General features: G+C 46.6%; 1 protein-coding gene across 3 annotated transcripts; it reads left to right on the top strand.

Moving 5' to 3' along the window:
• The first annotated feature begins 503 nt into the window (after positions 1 to 503).
• Positions 504 to 14,351, top strand: clic5b (chloride intracellular channel 5b). Of its 3 annotated transcripts, none has more exons than XM_047328548.1 (7): positions 504 to 937; positions 1,028 to 1,372; positions 9,764 to 9,873; positions 10,177 to 10,302; positions 10,981 to 11,087; positions 11,341 to 11,522; positions 12,736 to 14,351. In XM_047328548.1, exons 1-7 carry the CDS (start codon positions 671 to 673, stop codon positions 12,898 to 12,900), a joined length of 1,302 nt encoding a protein of 433 aa, XP_047184504.1. In that variant the 5' UTR covers positions 504 to 670; the 3' UTR covers positions 12,901 to 14,351. The 3 variants fall into 3 exon arrangements, with proteins under 3 accessions (XP_047184504.1, XP_047184503.1, XP_047184502.1); XM_047328547.1 differs by having other exon boundaries at positions 504 to 931; positions 965 to 1,372; XM_047328546.1 differs by having other exon boundaries at positions 505 to 1,372.

The following is a 14,351-nucleotide window of genomic DNA, read 5'->3' on the forward strand; positions in this document are numbered from 1 at the left end:
AAGCAGAAAAAGACCCAAATTAAAACCTTAAAATGCAGTGGCCCCTTCAATGTTGAGTAGACGGCCTGAATTAACAGGAAGTCATTTCAAGCCGAAACATGGGTTATTATTATTATTTTTAAGTATAAATTAAAGTTGTACCAACCCAACAAATGTCATGCTTCAGTAAAAATGACCCAGAACTTGAGATCATTGGTTGGGATTTATCAAGGAGCCAGAAACTAGAACTGTGCCCCACCAAAGTTGGACAAACTCACACTAGAACCTAAGAAAGGAGTGTTTTTTTTTTACACTAGCGTTTTGAATTCCCTGGACTTCTTCTGTTGACAGCGTGTGACTTGCCAATGAAGATCAGGTTGTGAATATATAAAACACCCATTTGAAGGGTCTGCTCTGTGCGTCAGCAGGCATCACGCGTGGGCTGAGGTCACGGCCCACGTGTCCTTGAAGGCGCAGGCCCTCGCTGCCTCTGCGCTAGTCACCTGTTAACTTGCGGGACCAAAGGTCTTTCAGGAGTTATCTCTGGAATTCGCTCCGTGCCTCAGTCGGTCGGAGGCAGGCGCACTGTGCGGTGCCACCACTTCGAGCTCTTCTCCTCCACCCTAGCCCTCGGGTCTCGTCGAATAAGACACAGAAAAAACAAGAGACAGCATCGAAACCGAACCCAATCATGGACAACGTCGTCTCCGGCACAGTGGACGAGGGGAAGGTGCGCGAGGAGCCCCGGGACGGAGCCGACAGCCCCGACCCGGGGCCCCAGTGCGAGGGCTCCGGGGAGACGGAGGCGCAGGTGCACGCCCCTGCCGGGGGAGAGCGCAGCTCGTCGGACTACATGGAGATCAGGGACCGGGACAGCCCGTCCTGCAGCTCGTCCTCCTCGTCCAGCGACGAGGAGGACGAGGTCAAAGCAGAGGAAGCCGCGGAGCCAAAGGTGGAGGTGACGGTGGAGCCACCGGAGCCAAAGGTGGAGGTGACGGTGGAGCCAAAGGTGGAGGCGACGGTGGAGCCACCGGAGCCAAAGATGGAGGCGACGGTGGAGCCAAAGGTGGAGGTGACGGTGGAGCCAAATGTGGAGGCGACGGTGGAGCCACCGGAGCCGGCGGTGGCGGTGGAGCAGGTGAACGGCGAGGCGCACGACGGATCCAGGCGTTCCTCGGCCTCCTCCGCCTCCCACGGGGACCCGTGCGACGACGACCCGCCGAGCCAGCCGAGCGCCCGGGACGAGGACGAGGCCGAGGACGGGATGCTGAAGGCCCCCACCCAGCCCAACGGGGACGGCGAGACCGAGGGGTCCGTCGACTACAGCCTGAAAACTCCGGAGAGCGTCACCCTGGACGAGCCCAGTCAGCCTGAGATCTCCCTGTTCGTCAAGGTAGGACACACTCCCCAGACTAGAGGGCACCGACCCAGGTCCAGACTAGACGGGCACTGACCCAGGCACTGACCCAGGTCCAGACGAGAGGGCACCGACCCAGGCACTGACGAGACGGGCACTGACCCAGGCACTGACCCAGGCACTGACGAGACGGGCACTGACCCAGGCACTGACCCAGGCACTGACGAGACGGGCACTGACCCAGGTCCAGACGAGAGGGCACCGACCCAGGCACTGACGAGACGGGCACTGACCCAGGCACTGACCCAGGCACTGACCCAGGCACTGACCCAGGCACTGACGAGACGGGCACTGACCCAGGCACTGACCCAGGCACTGACGAGACGGGCACTGACCCAGGCACTGACCCAGGTCCACACGAGACGGGCACTGACCCAGGTCCACACGAGACGGGCACTGACTCAGGCACTGACCCAGGTCCACACGAGACGGGCACTGACCCAGGTCCAGCCTCAGTCGGTGTCAGCCTCAACGCTCTGCATGAGGCCTCAGTGAAGGTTTCACTTCTATGTATTATGAGGAACTTGTCTCCTCACTGCCACACTTCTCAAAGTATTTGAGATTGCTTTTAGCAATGAAAAGTGCTCTATAAATAAAATGTATTATTACTATTATTATTATTATTACTATTATTATGATTCTTATTCTTCACTGTGCTGGTAACATGTCAGGTTTGTTTTTTGATTTTTCTCACACAACTCTTCTGGTGCTGGTGTTGGTTTGTCTCGATGGAACACACCAACACTGCAGGGTGTGCTCTTTAACAAGCTCGTGCCAGTTGGTAGTCTACTACCAACTGGCACGTTCTAAAATAAAATTGATTGTTTTATTTATTGCAGCCTGCCAATAATTGTTATATTACAGGCTAATGAGCCGCAATAAAACAGTTAGACTCGCATCACTCTCCTGTTCGAAACACTTTGATATCCACAGTGCATATTAAAGATTGGTACATACGTTAAACACCATCCAAAAGTATCAATACGTTGTTTGTGGTAAATTGACAATTTATAAAGCACTTTAGCCAAACACAAGTATCATTATACATTATGACTTCTGAGGTCAATTCGTTTTTTCACAATCAAGAAATTTGACTCTTCCTGGATTCCTTTTGTAAGTCATATTAATCAAAAAAATGAAAAAAACTTTAAACCTTTAACAAAATTAATTTTGCTTATTAAAAACAGATCAGAGCGTTAATGTTGTTTTATGAATATATTACTCAAGCATTATATGGGATCTGATATTGTGAGGAAAGCTAATAAATGTGATCAAGTTAAATGTTGCGAGAGTACATACACATGGTTATTTACTTAGGCCTGACTCTCTGTAGAGTCGTTATTCAATTTGAATAAATTCAACTTTTTGTAATCTTTCAACAGAAAGATATTCAGAAACATCTATGATTTCAGTAAGAAACGTCACAGACGCAGTGGTCTGTTTATCAGACACCATTGTCGGTGACTTTATCTGGTGGCAGTCTGATGTAATAATTAACTGGTTTTCTGAAGGGCCATAAACCAGGGGTGAACTCCATGGCTGAGCAAATCTGTCTTGTGTGTTTTGTTGCTTTCCTGATAGAGCTGATCTGTGAGCTGTGCTATCAGCACACGCAGGGGTCACTTTGCTGATTGAGTCCGTGGACTGGAATCGAGGAGCGTACCAAAGCCCTTGTAATGGGGACTGAAGGGTATAGCCATTTATTCTAAATTTAAAAAATTGCGATATCTTTGTGTAGTACCAGCAAAGACCACGGTTAGATAAATAGGTGTTGAAATGACTACAATCTGAACTGGATGGCGATTTCTTAAAACGATCAGATGTCCAGGTTTCATAACTGTGACAGCGACTGGGGTGAACTCCAGAGAGAGTATCAGCCTTAAGCTTTTGTTTTTGAGAGGATTTGTTCATCGAGCATTGCATTATCACACGAACAACATATCATATCCCCATTGTTATGACTTTGACCAAGGGGAAGTTTTCAATAAAATGAATGAATATGGCTCTTGTTTCTTTATCAAGTCATAAAGAAACTCTGTTCAACTTGAATATTATACACTGATCAGCTAAAACAAATCAAACTACTGATTTGAATGTGGTGTCTGTCCCTGCAGCTGATTGTCACACACCTTTTGGGGACATTAGAAAAACAATACAAGTCCCCTCCGTCAACACCAGACCACTGAGAACCACGGCATTAAAAGGACCTAGTTGTTCACATGCGGCAGATAACGCTATCTTGATGTTGTTATATCACAATTATGATAAAAACATCGCCTTCACCTGGGAAGTGACAACATACTTGGCCCCCGTCCACATACCACACCGTCCCTAACTCCCTCTCCGGCCTTCCTATCGCAGGGAGTCCAGGCTGTGGGTGGATTTCCCAACAGTTAAATCTTCAACAGTTGCCATAAACCAAGCCGGGCGCGTCTATAGAAGCAGGGAGGAGAGTTAGGAGATCATCTATCTGTGCCGAGAGTAACTCCTTCCCTGCTCTCTCTGATGAAGCAGGCCACTACAAATCACAAACATTTTCACAGTGCGCAGTTTTAATCTTACACTCCGTGGTGACAAACTGTTTAAGATGCCCAAGAAGCCAAAGTGAGGTTGGCCCTGTAGTCAAGATACACACGGTTTGATGTCACCCTTGAAAACACGAGACAATGCACATGTTGACGTTACTGTTGGAGTGTCACATTTGGAAAGTATGCATCGTCACAAGAGGCCAGTTCAAACACTCCCCACCACCTTGCCCCCGGAAAGGTACAAACTGTTCGAGTGAATCATTAGCCCGACAAGTCAGTGATTTGAGCTTCCTTCTGTCTCAAGAAGCAAAAAAAAAGGAAAAACATAGAAGCTCTAAACCGTTAATGTTTTTATGACCATCAATGATTTAAAAAATCTGTACAAGGGCACGCAGGGAAGCGACAAACGAAAGGATGAAATAATCAAAGAAGCACCATTTTTCTTTCAAGAAATATCACGGTTTTGCCAAATGTGATAATCTGTAATCTTGTCCATTCTCAAATGATGTGAACATTTTTTTAAAAAGTTGCACGTCACTGGTCATAGATACAGGGCACATACATTAGGAACAGTTATAAGTGAGTGAGAAGTAGAGTCATTTTCTCATAGACTTCTATAGAAACTGACTTTTTGTAACTAGTGAGTCGCCCTCTGCTGGTGATTTCAGAGAATACAGGCTTCAGGCACTTGCGCATTGACTTAATTTTCCGGACCCATTTTTATATAGTCTATAGGTGAAAGGACTTGCAATGTGTTTTCCTGTTTATTGATGCCATATGTGGTTGCTGAAAGTCCATAGAATGAGAATGAGAATGAGTGCGCAATGAAGCCAGTTGAGAATGTAACATTGATAAACTCCTACACAAACACACTCTCATCGTCCCAAAATAAAAATAAAAAGACTTTTAGAAACAACTCACCCTTTTCCCTCATGAACACTGATGATGAGCTCTTCCCTCCTCGGTGGCCCAGTAACTGGTCTCTGCTGCATGTCGCTCCGTCTGCCAGGAGAGGGGGCTGCTCTATAAATAGTAACAGTTGGGGGGGAAAAATTCTCGTTTCTCTCTCTCTCTCTCCTCGTCTAACTTTCACACTGACAGGTGATGAGAGATCTTTTTGCAAAAAATGAGTGAGTGCCACTCGATTTCTTCTGAGCTGCTTTTTATCTTTTGTCGGCCTGCATAGGCCCGTGCTGTAAACGAATGGCAATTCCTGCCTTAAAACCAAAGCCATGCATCAATAATTCAAAATAGGAAACTTCTCCTGGTCTCCTACTGGTGATCAAATATAACCTGCACTATCTTTCGTGTGTGTGTGTGTGTGTGTGAACGTACATTAAATATGAACGATGCTGTTCATAAACTGACGGAGACACGACCGCAGAAACATAAAGCGACGCGAAACACTTCATGATATTTTTTGATTGTTCAAGATGTGCAGGGAAAGGTTTCTTCCACCTAATCTGACAAAAGGAAGCAAAGAGTGCTCGTGTAAAGATGGAAAACAATGACAGCTGAAAGAGTGAGGTGACCAGTTTGGGGACGGAGGGACAGAGAAGAGAGCAGTGGTGGTGAAGTGGGTCCAAGGGTAGTTTGGCTGCAGTGGTTGGGAAGAGAGACAGAGAGCGATGGGGCTCCACCCCCTGGTACAGACCACACACTGACACCTGTTTCCCGCTGTGTGTCAGTGAGAGCTTGCTCTGCTCTGCATCTGGGTCTAAATCAGAGCGCGGGGCTCCATCTGCCACCTGGACTCCCAGACGCACCTGTAGGACAAAAGCAAGGGAGGAGAAATCCCTTCACAGGACCAGACGGAGGTGGACATTTCTGTGAACACGGCTCTGAGGAGTCACAAGAGAGGATCACTCCGAAAGGAAATCGCCTTTCCCCCCCTGAAGGATGTAGACTTCCAAGGATAAGCAAAGGACTGTAGATTTTTTTTAAAAGAATCTAAAGAGACAAGGTGACAGCCAGAATCAGACATCATGTCCACAAACGGTCACGACAGAGATCCTGACATTGAACTGTTCGTCAAGGTAAGACAGAGGCAGTGAACTATGGTGGCAGTATTTTAAGTTTTTGATACGAGATGTTAGCAGTGTATCAGGGAGTGTATCAGGGGGTGTATCAGGAGACACCCCCCCCCCCCCCCCCCCCCCCCAGTAGCAATGTGTGGTGTGGAAAGCTCATGTAACTCAATAGTGCAGGTTGAGTTACAGCGGCCCACCGCGCTCCATGTTGACCCAGGATTGTTGTGACAGTGATACCGAAGCTGCTTGTCGATGGTGGGAAACTGTACCGCTGTGCTGCCATTATTACTCTAGTGAAACTTTCTCAGCAAGAAGGGCTGTGATCGTAATTGTGATCGACTGAGATGTCGACTGAGTTATCCCAACGTGCAGTGCAGAAGTCACTAAATCAGCCACTGTGTTCTGTCATATTCGGACGTTCCTAACACTGTTTTGTCACGGGGCAGTGGATTCCCTCGATTGTCACCTGAAATAGAGTGATGAGAGTACCAGTGTCTCCCTCTCTGGATACAGAAGTGTTGTTTTGCTGCTCATAACTCGATGCACCCGAGGGCCCCATGAGAAACGTTAGAGGCAGCTGAATGTACCTGGAGGCAGGTGGAAAAGCTGATGTGGTGCCGGCTTGCGCTGACCCAATTAGCCGGTGTGGAGGCCCCTATCAGCCAGTCCAGCTCCCAGGACACCGGTCGGCTAGGTAACTTAAAGTTCACGCTCGGCTGGCATCGGCCTCGAGCCTCGCCGCTCACCGTGGCTCCTCTGTTGTTTCAACGCGTGGAACTGTCCTGGAAGTAAAAAAAAAGCCCGGCCTCACAATTTAGTTTCAAAGATTTCACTCTGTCGTTAGATGTTGTTCTTATTGGAAGCAAACTCGCCACTGGCTCTGTGTAAACTACATTTAATATACAGAGCAGGACACAAACCATGCATATAATGGTTTCCATGGTAGCTGCAGCAACCCTGAGATTCATTTTTTCCCCATGCTGCCATCTGAAATATGACCTAGATGGACTGAGAACTATCCATCATAGCTGCACATCTTTTGATGCCCTCATCCCTGCACGACATTTAGACTTTCACAGTACTTCACCATACGTCACCATCTATTCCACATATCATATTGGGTTATTGTGGCATTCTGTTGACTGTCCACCCCTTATCTCAACTCTACGCAAGGAGAGAGAGGATCTATATTTTGCAGGAAAGCGTGTACCAACACGATCACGTGGCTTCACACCAGTGCCCCGCTGATGAATCTCCGGACTGAGACACCAAACCAACCCCTTGAGTAACAAGTCTTCACGCAAAACAGTCAGTAACGTGGCCCTTCAAGATCAGGTGACAAATACTACGCAGCCTGCGGAAACTGTCATAAACGGTCCTCTGTGGCTCTAGAGGTCACCGGCTCCAACGGGGAGACCATGAAACGGGGAACAGAAAGTTGTGCAAACATAGATGTGCAGTCTTAAACATGTGGGTGTTTACTGGGCTGTGCGGGACTCGGTGGGTAACAGCACGTCAGTGGCTCCGTTATAGGAATAAGTGTAGAATGCAGCATGTTTGAGGCTTGGCCAATACTCAGAAGAGTTAAGAGTCATGATCTCTCTCTGCTGCAGCAGTTTCGACCAGTCTTATTTAACTCGTTTGAGTCCTTTGTGGAGGCGTAATTCTAAAGTTATTTTACTGTTTGCCTGAAATTTTTGCCGAGTGAAGATCTCCAATTTTCAAATCGGAAAGTTTAAAAATTCTAATTCTTGCTACTTCCATAGTGGCATGTTGTGAAGAATCTCGACTATTTGTGGAAAAAAAGTCCAGTCAAATGAAAACGAGCATTTAAATACATTTCAGAGAGTGTGTTAGAAAAGAAAACTGCATACTGGAATTGAAACTACAATATAAAGTATAATTTACTCAAGTTATTACCCTGAGCTCTGATATTTTATCTGAACATGATGAATTTGTAAAAGTGAGTGTGGCCATTTATTTCAGTACTAATTCAATACAGATAAGCACAAATAAGCATTTGTTCAGTTTACACTGCCCTGGTAAAAAAGGACATTGTCATTTATTCTCATTAAAACGTGTGGCAGACTAAGGAAATCAAACCCCCGGTTACAGTATTATATATACATGAATATGTATGCAACGGATCATATGAAGTGACAGTGCCTCCGGTGGACCCCGCTCATCATCACATCCCTCAGAGGCTCCACACACTCCACTTGTGTGTGTGTGTGTGTGTGTGTGTGTGTGTGTGTGTGTGACAGCTTTTGTCCCCCATGTTCTAGATGTCGATTGGCTATTATCAGCGACCGGGTATTGTGTTACCGCCGTGCGGCTGAGCCCCCCGCCACAACAATGCACTGACGGCAGCATCACATGCACCCAGGCAGCATGACAGCGCTCGGGAGCATCAATGGCTGGCCTGCATACAGTTGGCTCAGCTACTTTCTACACCGGCAGCTCTGTTTTCTGGTCTTTGCTCGGCGCCGTGCGCCGTTGGGAACACGTACTGAATGGCAACACTTTGCTGCAGTGCTTTAGTCATTATGTGACGTTAGCCATCTACTTTAATCATTCAGTCGCACATAATCAAACCCTGATCTGCTGGTGTGTCAAGGGTGGAGTGAAACGAGGCAGAGTCACTCCTCAAATCTTTGCTCAGCCTGCTGACCTCGAGGTCAGCGCCCTTATTTTGACGCGTGTGCTCTGCTGGGCTCTCTCTCTCTCTCTGTGCGGCTGCAAGGCCGACGGGCTCTGACCCTGCACTGTGTGCCCCGGTGGTCAGTGAACCAGGTGATGGAATCGCTATGTATAATTCAGCCGGGGCCGGTGGATCAGATGTCACAGTTGGCGCTCGGCTGAGCGTCCATATACGCGCTGACACGCGATATCGCCACGTGCACACAACCGATGCGATGGAGAGGAAGTGTGATTCTCTGAGCGGCGTCACCGTCAGAGGAAAAACACAACTCCAGTTTCTTCGTTCCATCTGCAACCCTCAATCGAGTTCGGTGTGATATTTGAAATGAAGGGGCAATTGATGAACTCACTTCAAAGCTGCTAAAACATGTGTTTTCTTTTTTCTCATATAGTCAAATGCCTTTACCTGACTGCAAGACTGTGCTGCTCCCACTAGTCCAAATATTTATGGACATTATTTAGTATGAACAGTTGTGGGATTTACCAAAGTACATTCACTCACATGCAAAACTTCAGTGGTAATTTCATGTACTTATTTTTACTTGTGTATTTCCATTTTATGCTATTATTATGCTATAATTATTTAGTGGAGTAAATTAATTAATGTAGTAGAGTAAATATATATATATATTTACTCCACTACATTCATTTGACAGCTTTAGTAAGTTTAGAACGCCAGATTAGAACGTGTGGGAAGATTTCCAGATTGTAGTTTTGGTTCGGCTCTGTCCTTATCGTAAGTCTGATGTGATGTATTTATATTTATACAACCCACTATGACACTTCTCTTAACAACCTCACAAGTCAAATAGCAAGATAACAGTCAAGATTACAGGCACCTAATACAAATGTGTGTTTAATTGTTAGCAGCAAGGTTGCAACCTTGTGACCAGTGCGTCACAGTCACAGTTACAGAAAACATAAAAAGAGACATTAAGAGAAAATCCTTCAGTATTATCGAGACTGTGTCAGAGTTTTCTTGATTCAACTGTGCGGTTGTTTTCTCCATCACAGGTGTTTCTGATGTGGCACTCCTGGTACCATATTTCCACCAGGTACCGTATTTCATTGCGCTTACTTAAAAATTGTCGTGTCGTGTTTGTGTGCAGGCAGGCAGTGACGGAGAGAGCATCGGAAACTGTCCCTTCTCCCAGCGCCTCTTCATGATCCTCTGGCTCAAAGGAGTCGTGTTCAACGTCACCACCGTCGACCTCAAGAGGCGAGTCACACGCAGACACGGACAATCTCCCAACAGGACTTTAAAAAATAACGCGCACACACACACACACACACACACTCACACACACACAGACACACACACACTCACTCACACTCACACACACACACACACACACACACACTCACACTCACACTCACACACACACTCACACACACACACACACACACACTCACACTCACACTCACACACACACACACACACACACACACTCACACACACACACACACACACACACACACACGGCTTCCCCTTGACGTGCGTCTTTCACCGTGTCCTCTGCAGAAAGCCGGCGGATCTGCACAACCTGGCCCCGGGGACGCACCCTCCCTTCCTGACCTTCAACGGAGAGGTCAAGACCGATATCAACAAGATCGAGGAGTTCCTCGAGGAAATGCTCAGTCCTCCAAAGTAATTCCACTGGAGGGTTTTACGACAAGCAGTTTACAGTGTCAGATTATATTACACACACACACACACACACACACACACACTACAAACTACTTTTAGCTTGATTTATTTCACTTCAGCAACACTGTTGAAAGGACAGGAAACTTTTTGGCCTAGTGAAAAGTGCTGCATTTGATGAGGACTGATGTTAACTGATACAACTGTTTGTTGTTTATTGCTGCTGTAAATCTTTGGTGAATGAGCTTGTGTTTGACTCAGGTGCCTTTGCACATTCAATTCCTGACAACACAGACACGTAAACTTATCGTTGAATCCGAATATATTTGCTTCATCGTCAACGGCGGCAGCTTTTGGGTATTTCTTTAGCAAAGGCAAGACACTCTTTTTTGTGCTTTTTGTTATGGTCACTGAAAAAAAAATGAAAAAAAGGCCAGAGCCAGTGTGTGTGTGAGAGAAAAACGTCAGATTAACTAAATCTTTCTTTTATTGCCTGTAAAGTTTCTGACATTATAAATGGACCTTACTGTGAGAAAGCTTAAGGGGGCGGGCGGCCAACTCGGTTTTGAGTGTGTAACACGTTTTTTCTGAGCCTGAGCTGAGCTCCGGTCCAGGTGTTAATGCTCTCCAGATGGTCCGGTCTGACTGTGTCTCCTGCCTCCGTCCTCCCCGTCTGCTCAGGTATCCCAAACTGGCCGCCAAGCAGCGAGAGTCTAACACAGCTGGAAATGACATCTTCGCCAAGTTCTCAGCCTACATCAAGAACACCAAGCTGGAGGCCAATGCTGGTGGGCTGCTCGTTTTTGTGCCATTCACACACTCACAGACGCAGAACAAGATGAACAACAATATGTACATATGGCAGCCGTTACTGTATTCCTCCACTAGGTTGTAGCAGAGGCCAGTGCTTGTACCTCATAGCATTTGCTTTGCTGCCACCTAGTGAGATTATCACTGCACAGGTTATGTCACGCTCCACTTCTTTTTTGTATTCAGTCCTTATGTGTGCCTCGGTCTTCTGTGTGTGACCTGTGTGAACAGCTCTGGAGAAGGGTTTGACCAAGGCCCTGAAGAAGCTGGATGACTACCTGAACAGCCCCTTGCCCGATGAGATCGACGCGGACAGCATGGAAGAGGAGAAGGGCTCCAGCCGACCCTTCCTGGACGGGAACGAGCTCACTCTCGCCGACTGTAATCTGCTGCCGAAGCTGCACATAGTCAAGGTGAAGAAGAGGAGCGTTTGTGAGAGAGATTGTTTAAAAATGATTACATGCTGATGTCAAAGGTCAAACGTTCAATCAATTCATCCGTAAAACAACACGGAAATTACATTTCTTCCATCCCAATCATTAGAAACAACATATATCTAAGACAATTAAACATTCTCCTTACAAAGTCACGATCCTTATTGAGCTATAATGGCTAAATATCATTAAGGTGGTGGCTAATACCAGTATAAATATAGGCCTAACCAGTAAAAAAACAGGTTTGGTGACAGTCCCTCAGAATCAAAGTAAAAGTTTTTCTTCTTCTAGTCGTGCAGAATAAGGTTCTAAAGAAGAGACTCAGTCATCCACAGACACTAGCTCTGATAGGATATATTGTTCCACTGTACTGCTATAGCTTGCAGGACTTTGCAAGTTTGCAAAATGCCATTCCGTGGTTCCACCACTTTGGTCCAGACCGAACTACCTCAACAACTGTTGCGTGGATAGCCATGAAAAGTTGAAGCACCGCGGATCCCGTCAACTTTTCATCCCGCACCATTAGAGGGACGGTTGAAATTTGCAAGCCGTCCAATACTCTCTGACCAACGTCTGTAAAACCAATGACATTCCCGTCATCCTCGGCTGTACAGCACCTTGTCCCATCCCGCAGAGGTTGAGCACGGCGACACTAAACTGAGAGGGCGTGCGTGGTCAACATTGTGCCTGCTAGACATTTGCATCTTAGCGTTGTCACCGTGATGGCGGTCGTCACTTTGGCTGACGTGAGCAGCCTCACTGAGCTCTTGGCACGGCTGCACACTCAGTCTTCGTTCATATGGTTCCATATACAATTTTAATACCTTTAAATAAGTGCAGCAGCTCATTTTTCTCCGTCTCCTCTCACATTTCCTCTCCTTCTGAAACAAGTCATCACGCTGTGACAGGAGCTCACTTGCTTGAACACACGCAGCCCAGAAAAGACCCGGGAGGTTGTTTAAGGTCATTTATTCTTACATTTATTAACCGAAAGAAGGAGGAAATTATGGGGCCAGTTGATGGAAAGCAGGATACAAATGAAAAGCACTTAACGTAGCAAACTGATGATACAGGTTGACTCCCGCCTGGGGCGGGGGGATTTTAAATGTCTGACATAATAAGTCAACTTTTTCATTTGGTTCACGTTCGAGTTCCATCTTTTGGCCTTCCCCCTCCCTCCCTCTGTCTGCAGGTTGTTGCGAAGAAGTACCGCAACTACGACATCCCCTCGGACATGACGGGCGCGTGGCGGTATCTGAAGAACGCCTACACGCGCGACGAATTCACCAACACCTGCGCCGCCGACGCTGAGATCGAGACCGCCTACAAAGATGTGGCGAGGAGACTGGCCAAGTAACTCGCCAACCGAGCAAAGACCAACTAGCAGCATCACTTTTCAAACACGCGTACATGTGACTATCCTAGAGTCTCCTTCAGTGAGAATTTATCTCAGAACCTGTGGTTTTTGTCTGTCGTAGTAAAACAGGTCATGGCGCTGCAGATGTCTTTGTTGACGCCTGGCTTGAGGCGCTCTGCAGCTCCAGATGTGGTGGATGTGCATTGCGAATACAGAGACAGACACCGCTGAATCAGAAAAACGGAGCAGAATATAAATCAAAGTCCAATGAGATTAATTCACAGCCCTTCAAACCAGATGAAATTGTTCTGCTGCCGTGAAACGTCTGACATAACCCCCTTCTCCCTCAAACGTGATTGTGTCTGTCTGCATTCATTTCTCATAACACAAGGCTCTCTTTCATACGTACTCCACCGGTCCACGCGGCCAAACGTTTTACTAGCTGCTGATGTCAGGCTTGTTCTCTTTATTTATTCCTAAGCCCACAGAAGTCGAGTCTGACTCCAGTGTTTATTGTCAAGTCCTGGCTCCACGGGGAGACACCTTTAAATGAACTCATGCTTGATGCTCCTAATTGTGGGCTGAATATGATTGTTGCAATCGACAGATTCCCTCTCCGATTGTCATTCACTGCTGTGGGTGTAGCCGTGGCTGTTTTGTTACCCTTAAAAATTCACTCCTGCTTCTAAAAGGCTGGTTTTTAAGAGGGATTGATTTGAAGAATGCGATGATATGCTTGATGACATTAGCGGATGAGGGCGTCCGTAGCCTAGAACAAAGCTTGTGTGCGAATGACTTGCATGCGTGAATCTGTTTTAAATTGTAATTCTCAAACCTGATCTTTATAAGAAATGATCAAAAAAATCATCGACTATGTGCCTTAATTTGGAAGTATCTAAAAGTCAGTGCCAATGTCACTGATGGACTCATTCTGAAAAATGTATTGCAGACCAGAGCGGAGACGTTTGTTTTGCCCCGAGCTGTTAGTGTTCAGGTCCAAGGTATTGATTTCATCTCCAGTTACAGACGATATTATGAATGGAGAGAGTATTTATTCAGCAGCCCCAATCAGGCCTGATTGGCTCGAGAGCCATTAGCGCTGCGATGAAAAGCATCTTCCAGGCCAGGTCCTCCACGGTCAGGAGCCCTGCCCTCCAGCTCCTCATCACAGACACATTTCCTCCGCTCTGAGGAGTCTATCAACTTCCACATGCCTAAGAGTTCAAAAGTTTCATTAAAAGGTGGACGGATTGTCAGAGGAGGATGGAAATTTGTTTTTCGGGGGGCTTATCGTCTTTGGCTTGGTGTCAGGCTTGCAACTATAGCGAGACTTCCTTGAAGAACCATAAGGCTCTTGTGTGGTTTGGACAAACATATGAAATGAAATTGGAGCATGATGACTGAGGGGCTTGCTCATTGCAAAGCTCTACAAATAAAATAATATTTTCACA

This window comes from Scophthalmus maximus, chromosome 18 (genome assembly GCF_022379125.1).
Source record: "Scophthalmus maximus strain ysfricsl-2021 chromosome 18, ASM2237912v1, whole genome shotgun sequence".
Taxonomy (NCBI): Eukaryota; Metazoa; Chordata; class Actinopteri; order Pleuronectiformes; family Scophthalmidae; genus Scophthalmus; species Scophthalmus maximus.

Coding starts and splice junctions, on each gene's coding strand:
- clic5b (XM_047328546.1), top strand. CDS start 671: ATGGACAACGTCGTCTCCGGCACAGTGGACGAGGGGAAGGTGCGCGAG. Junction 9,874..10,176: donor ACCACCGTCGACCTCAAGAG/GCGAGTCACACG, acceptor TGTCCTCTGCAG/AAAGCCGGCGGATCTGCACA. Junction 10,303..10,980: donor GAAATGCTCAGTCCTCCAAA/GTAATTCCACTG, acceptor CCGTCTGCTCAG/GTATCCCAAACTGGCCGCCA.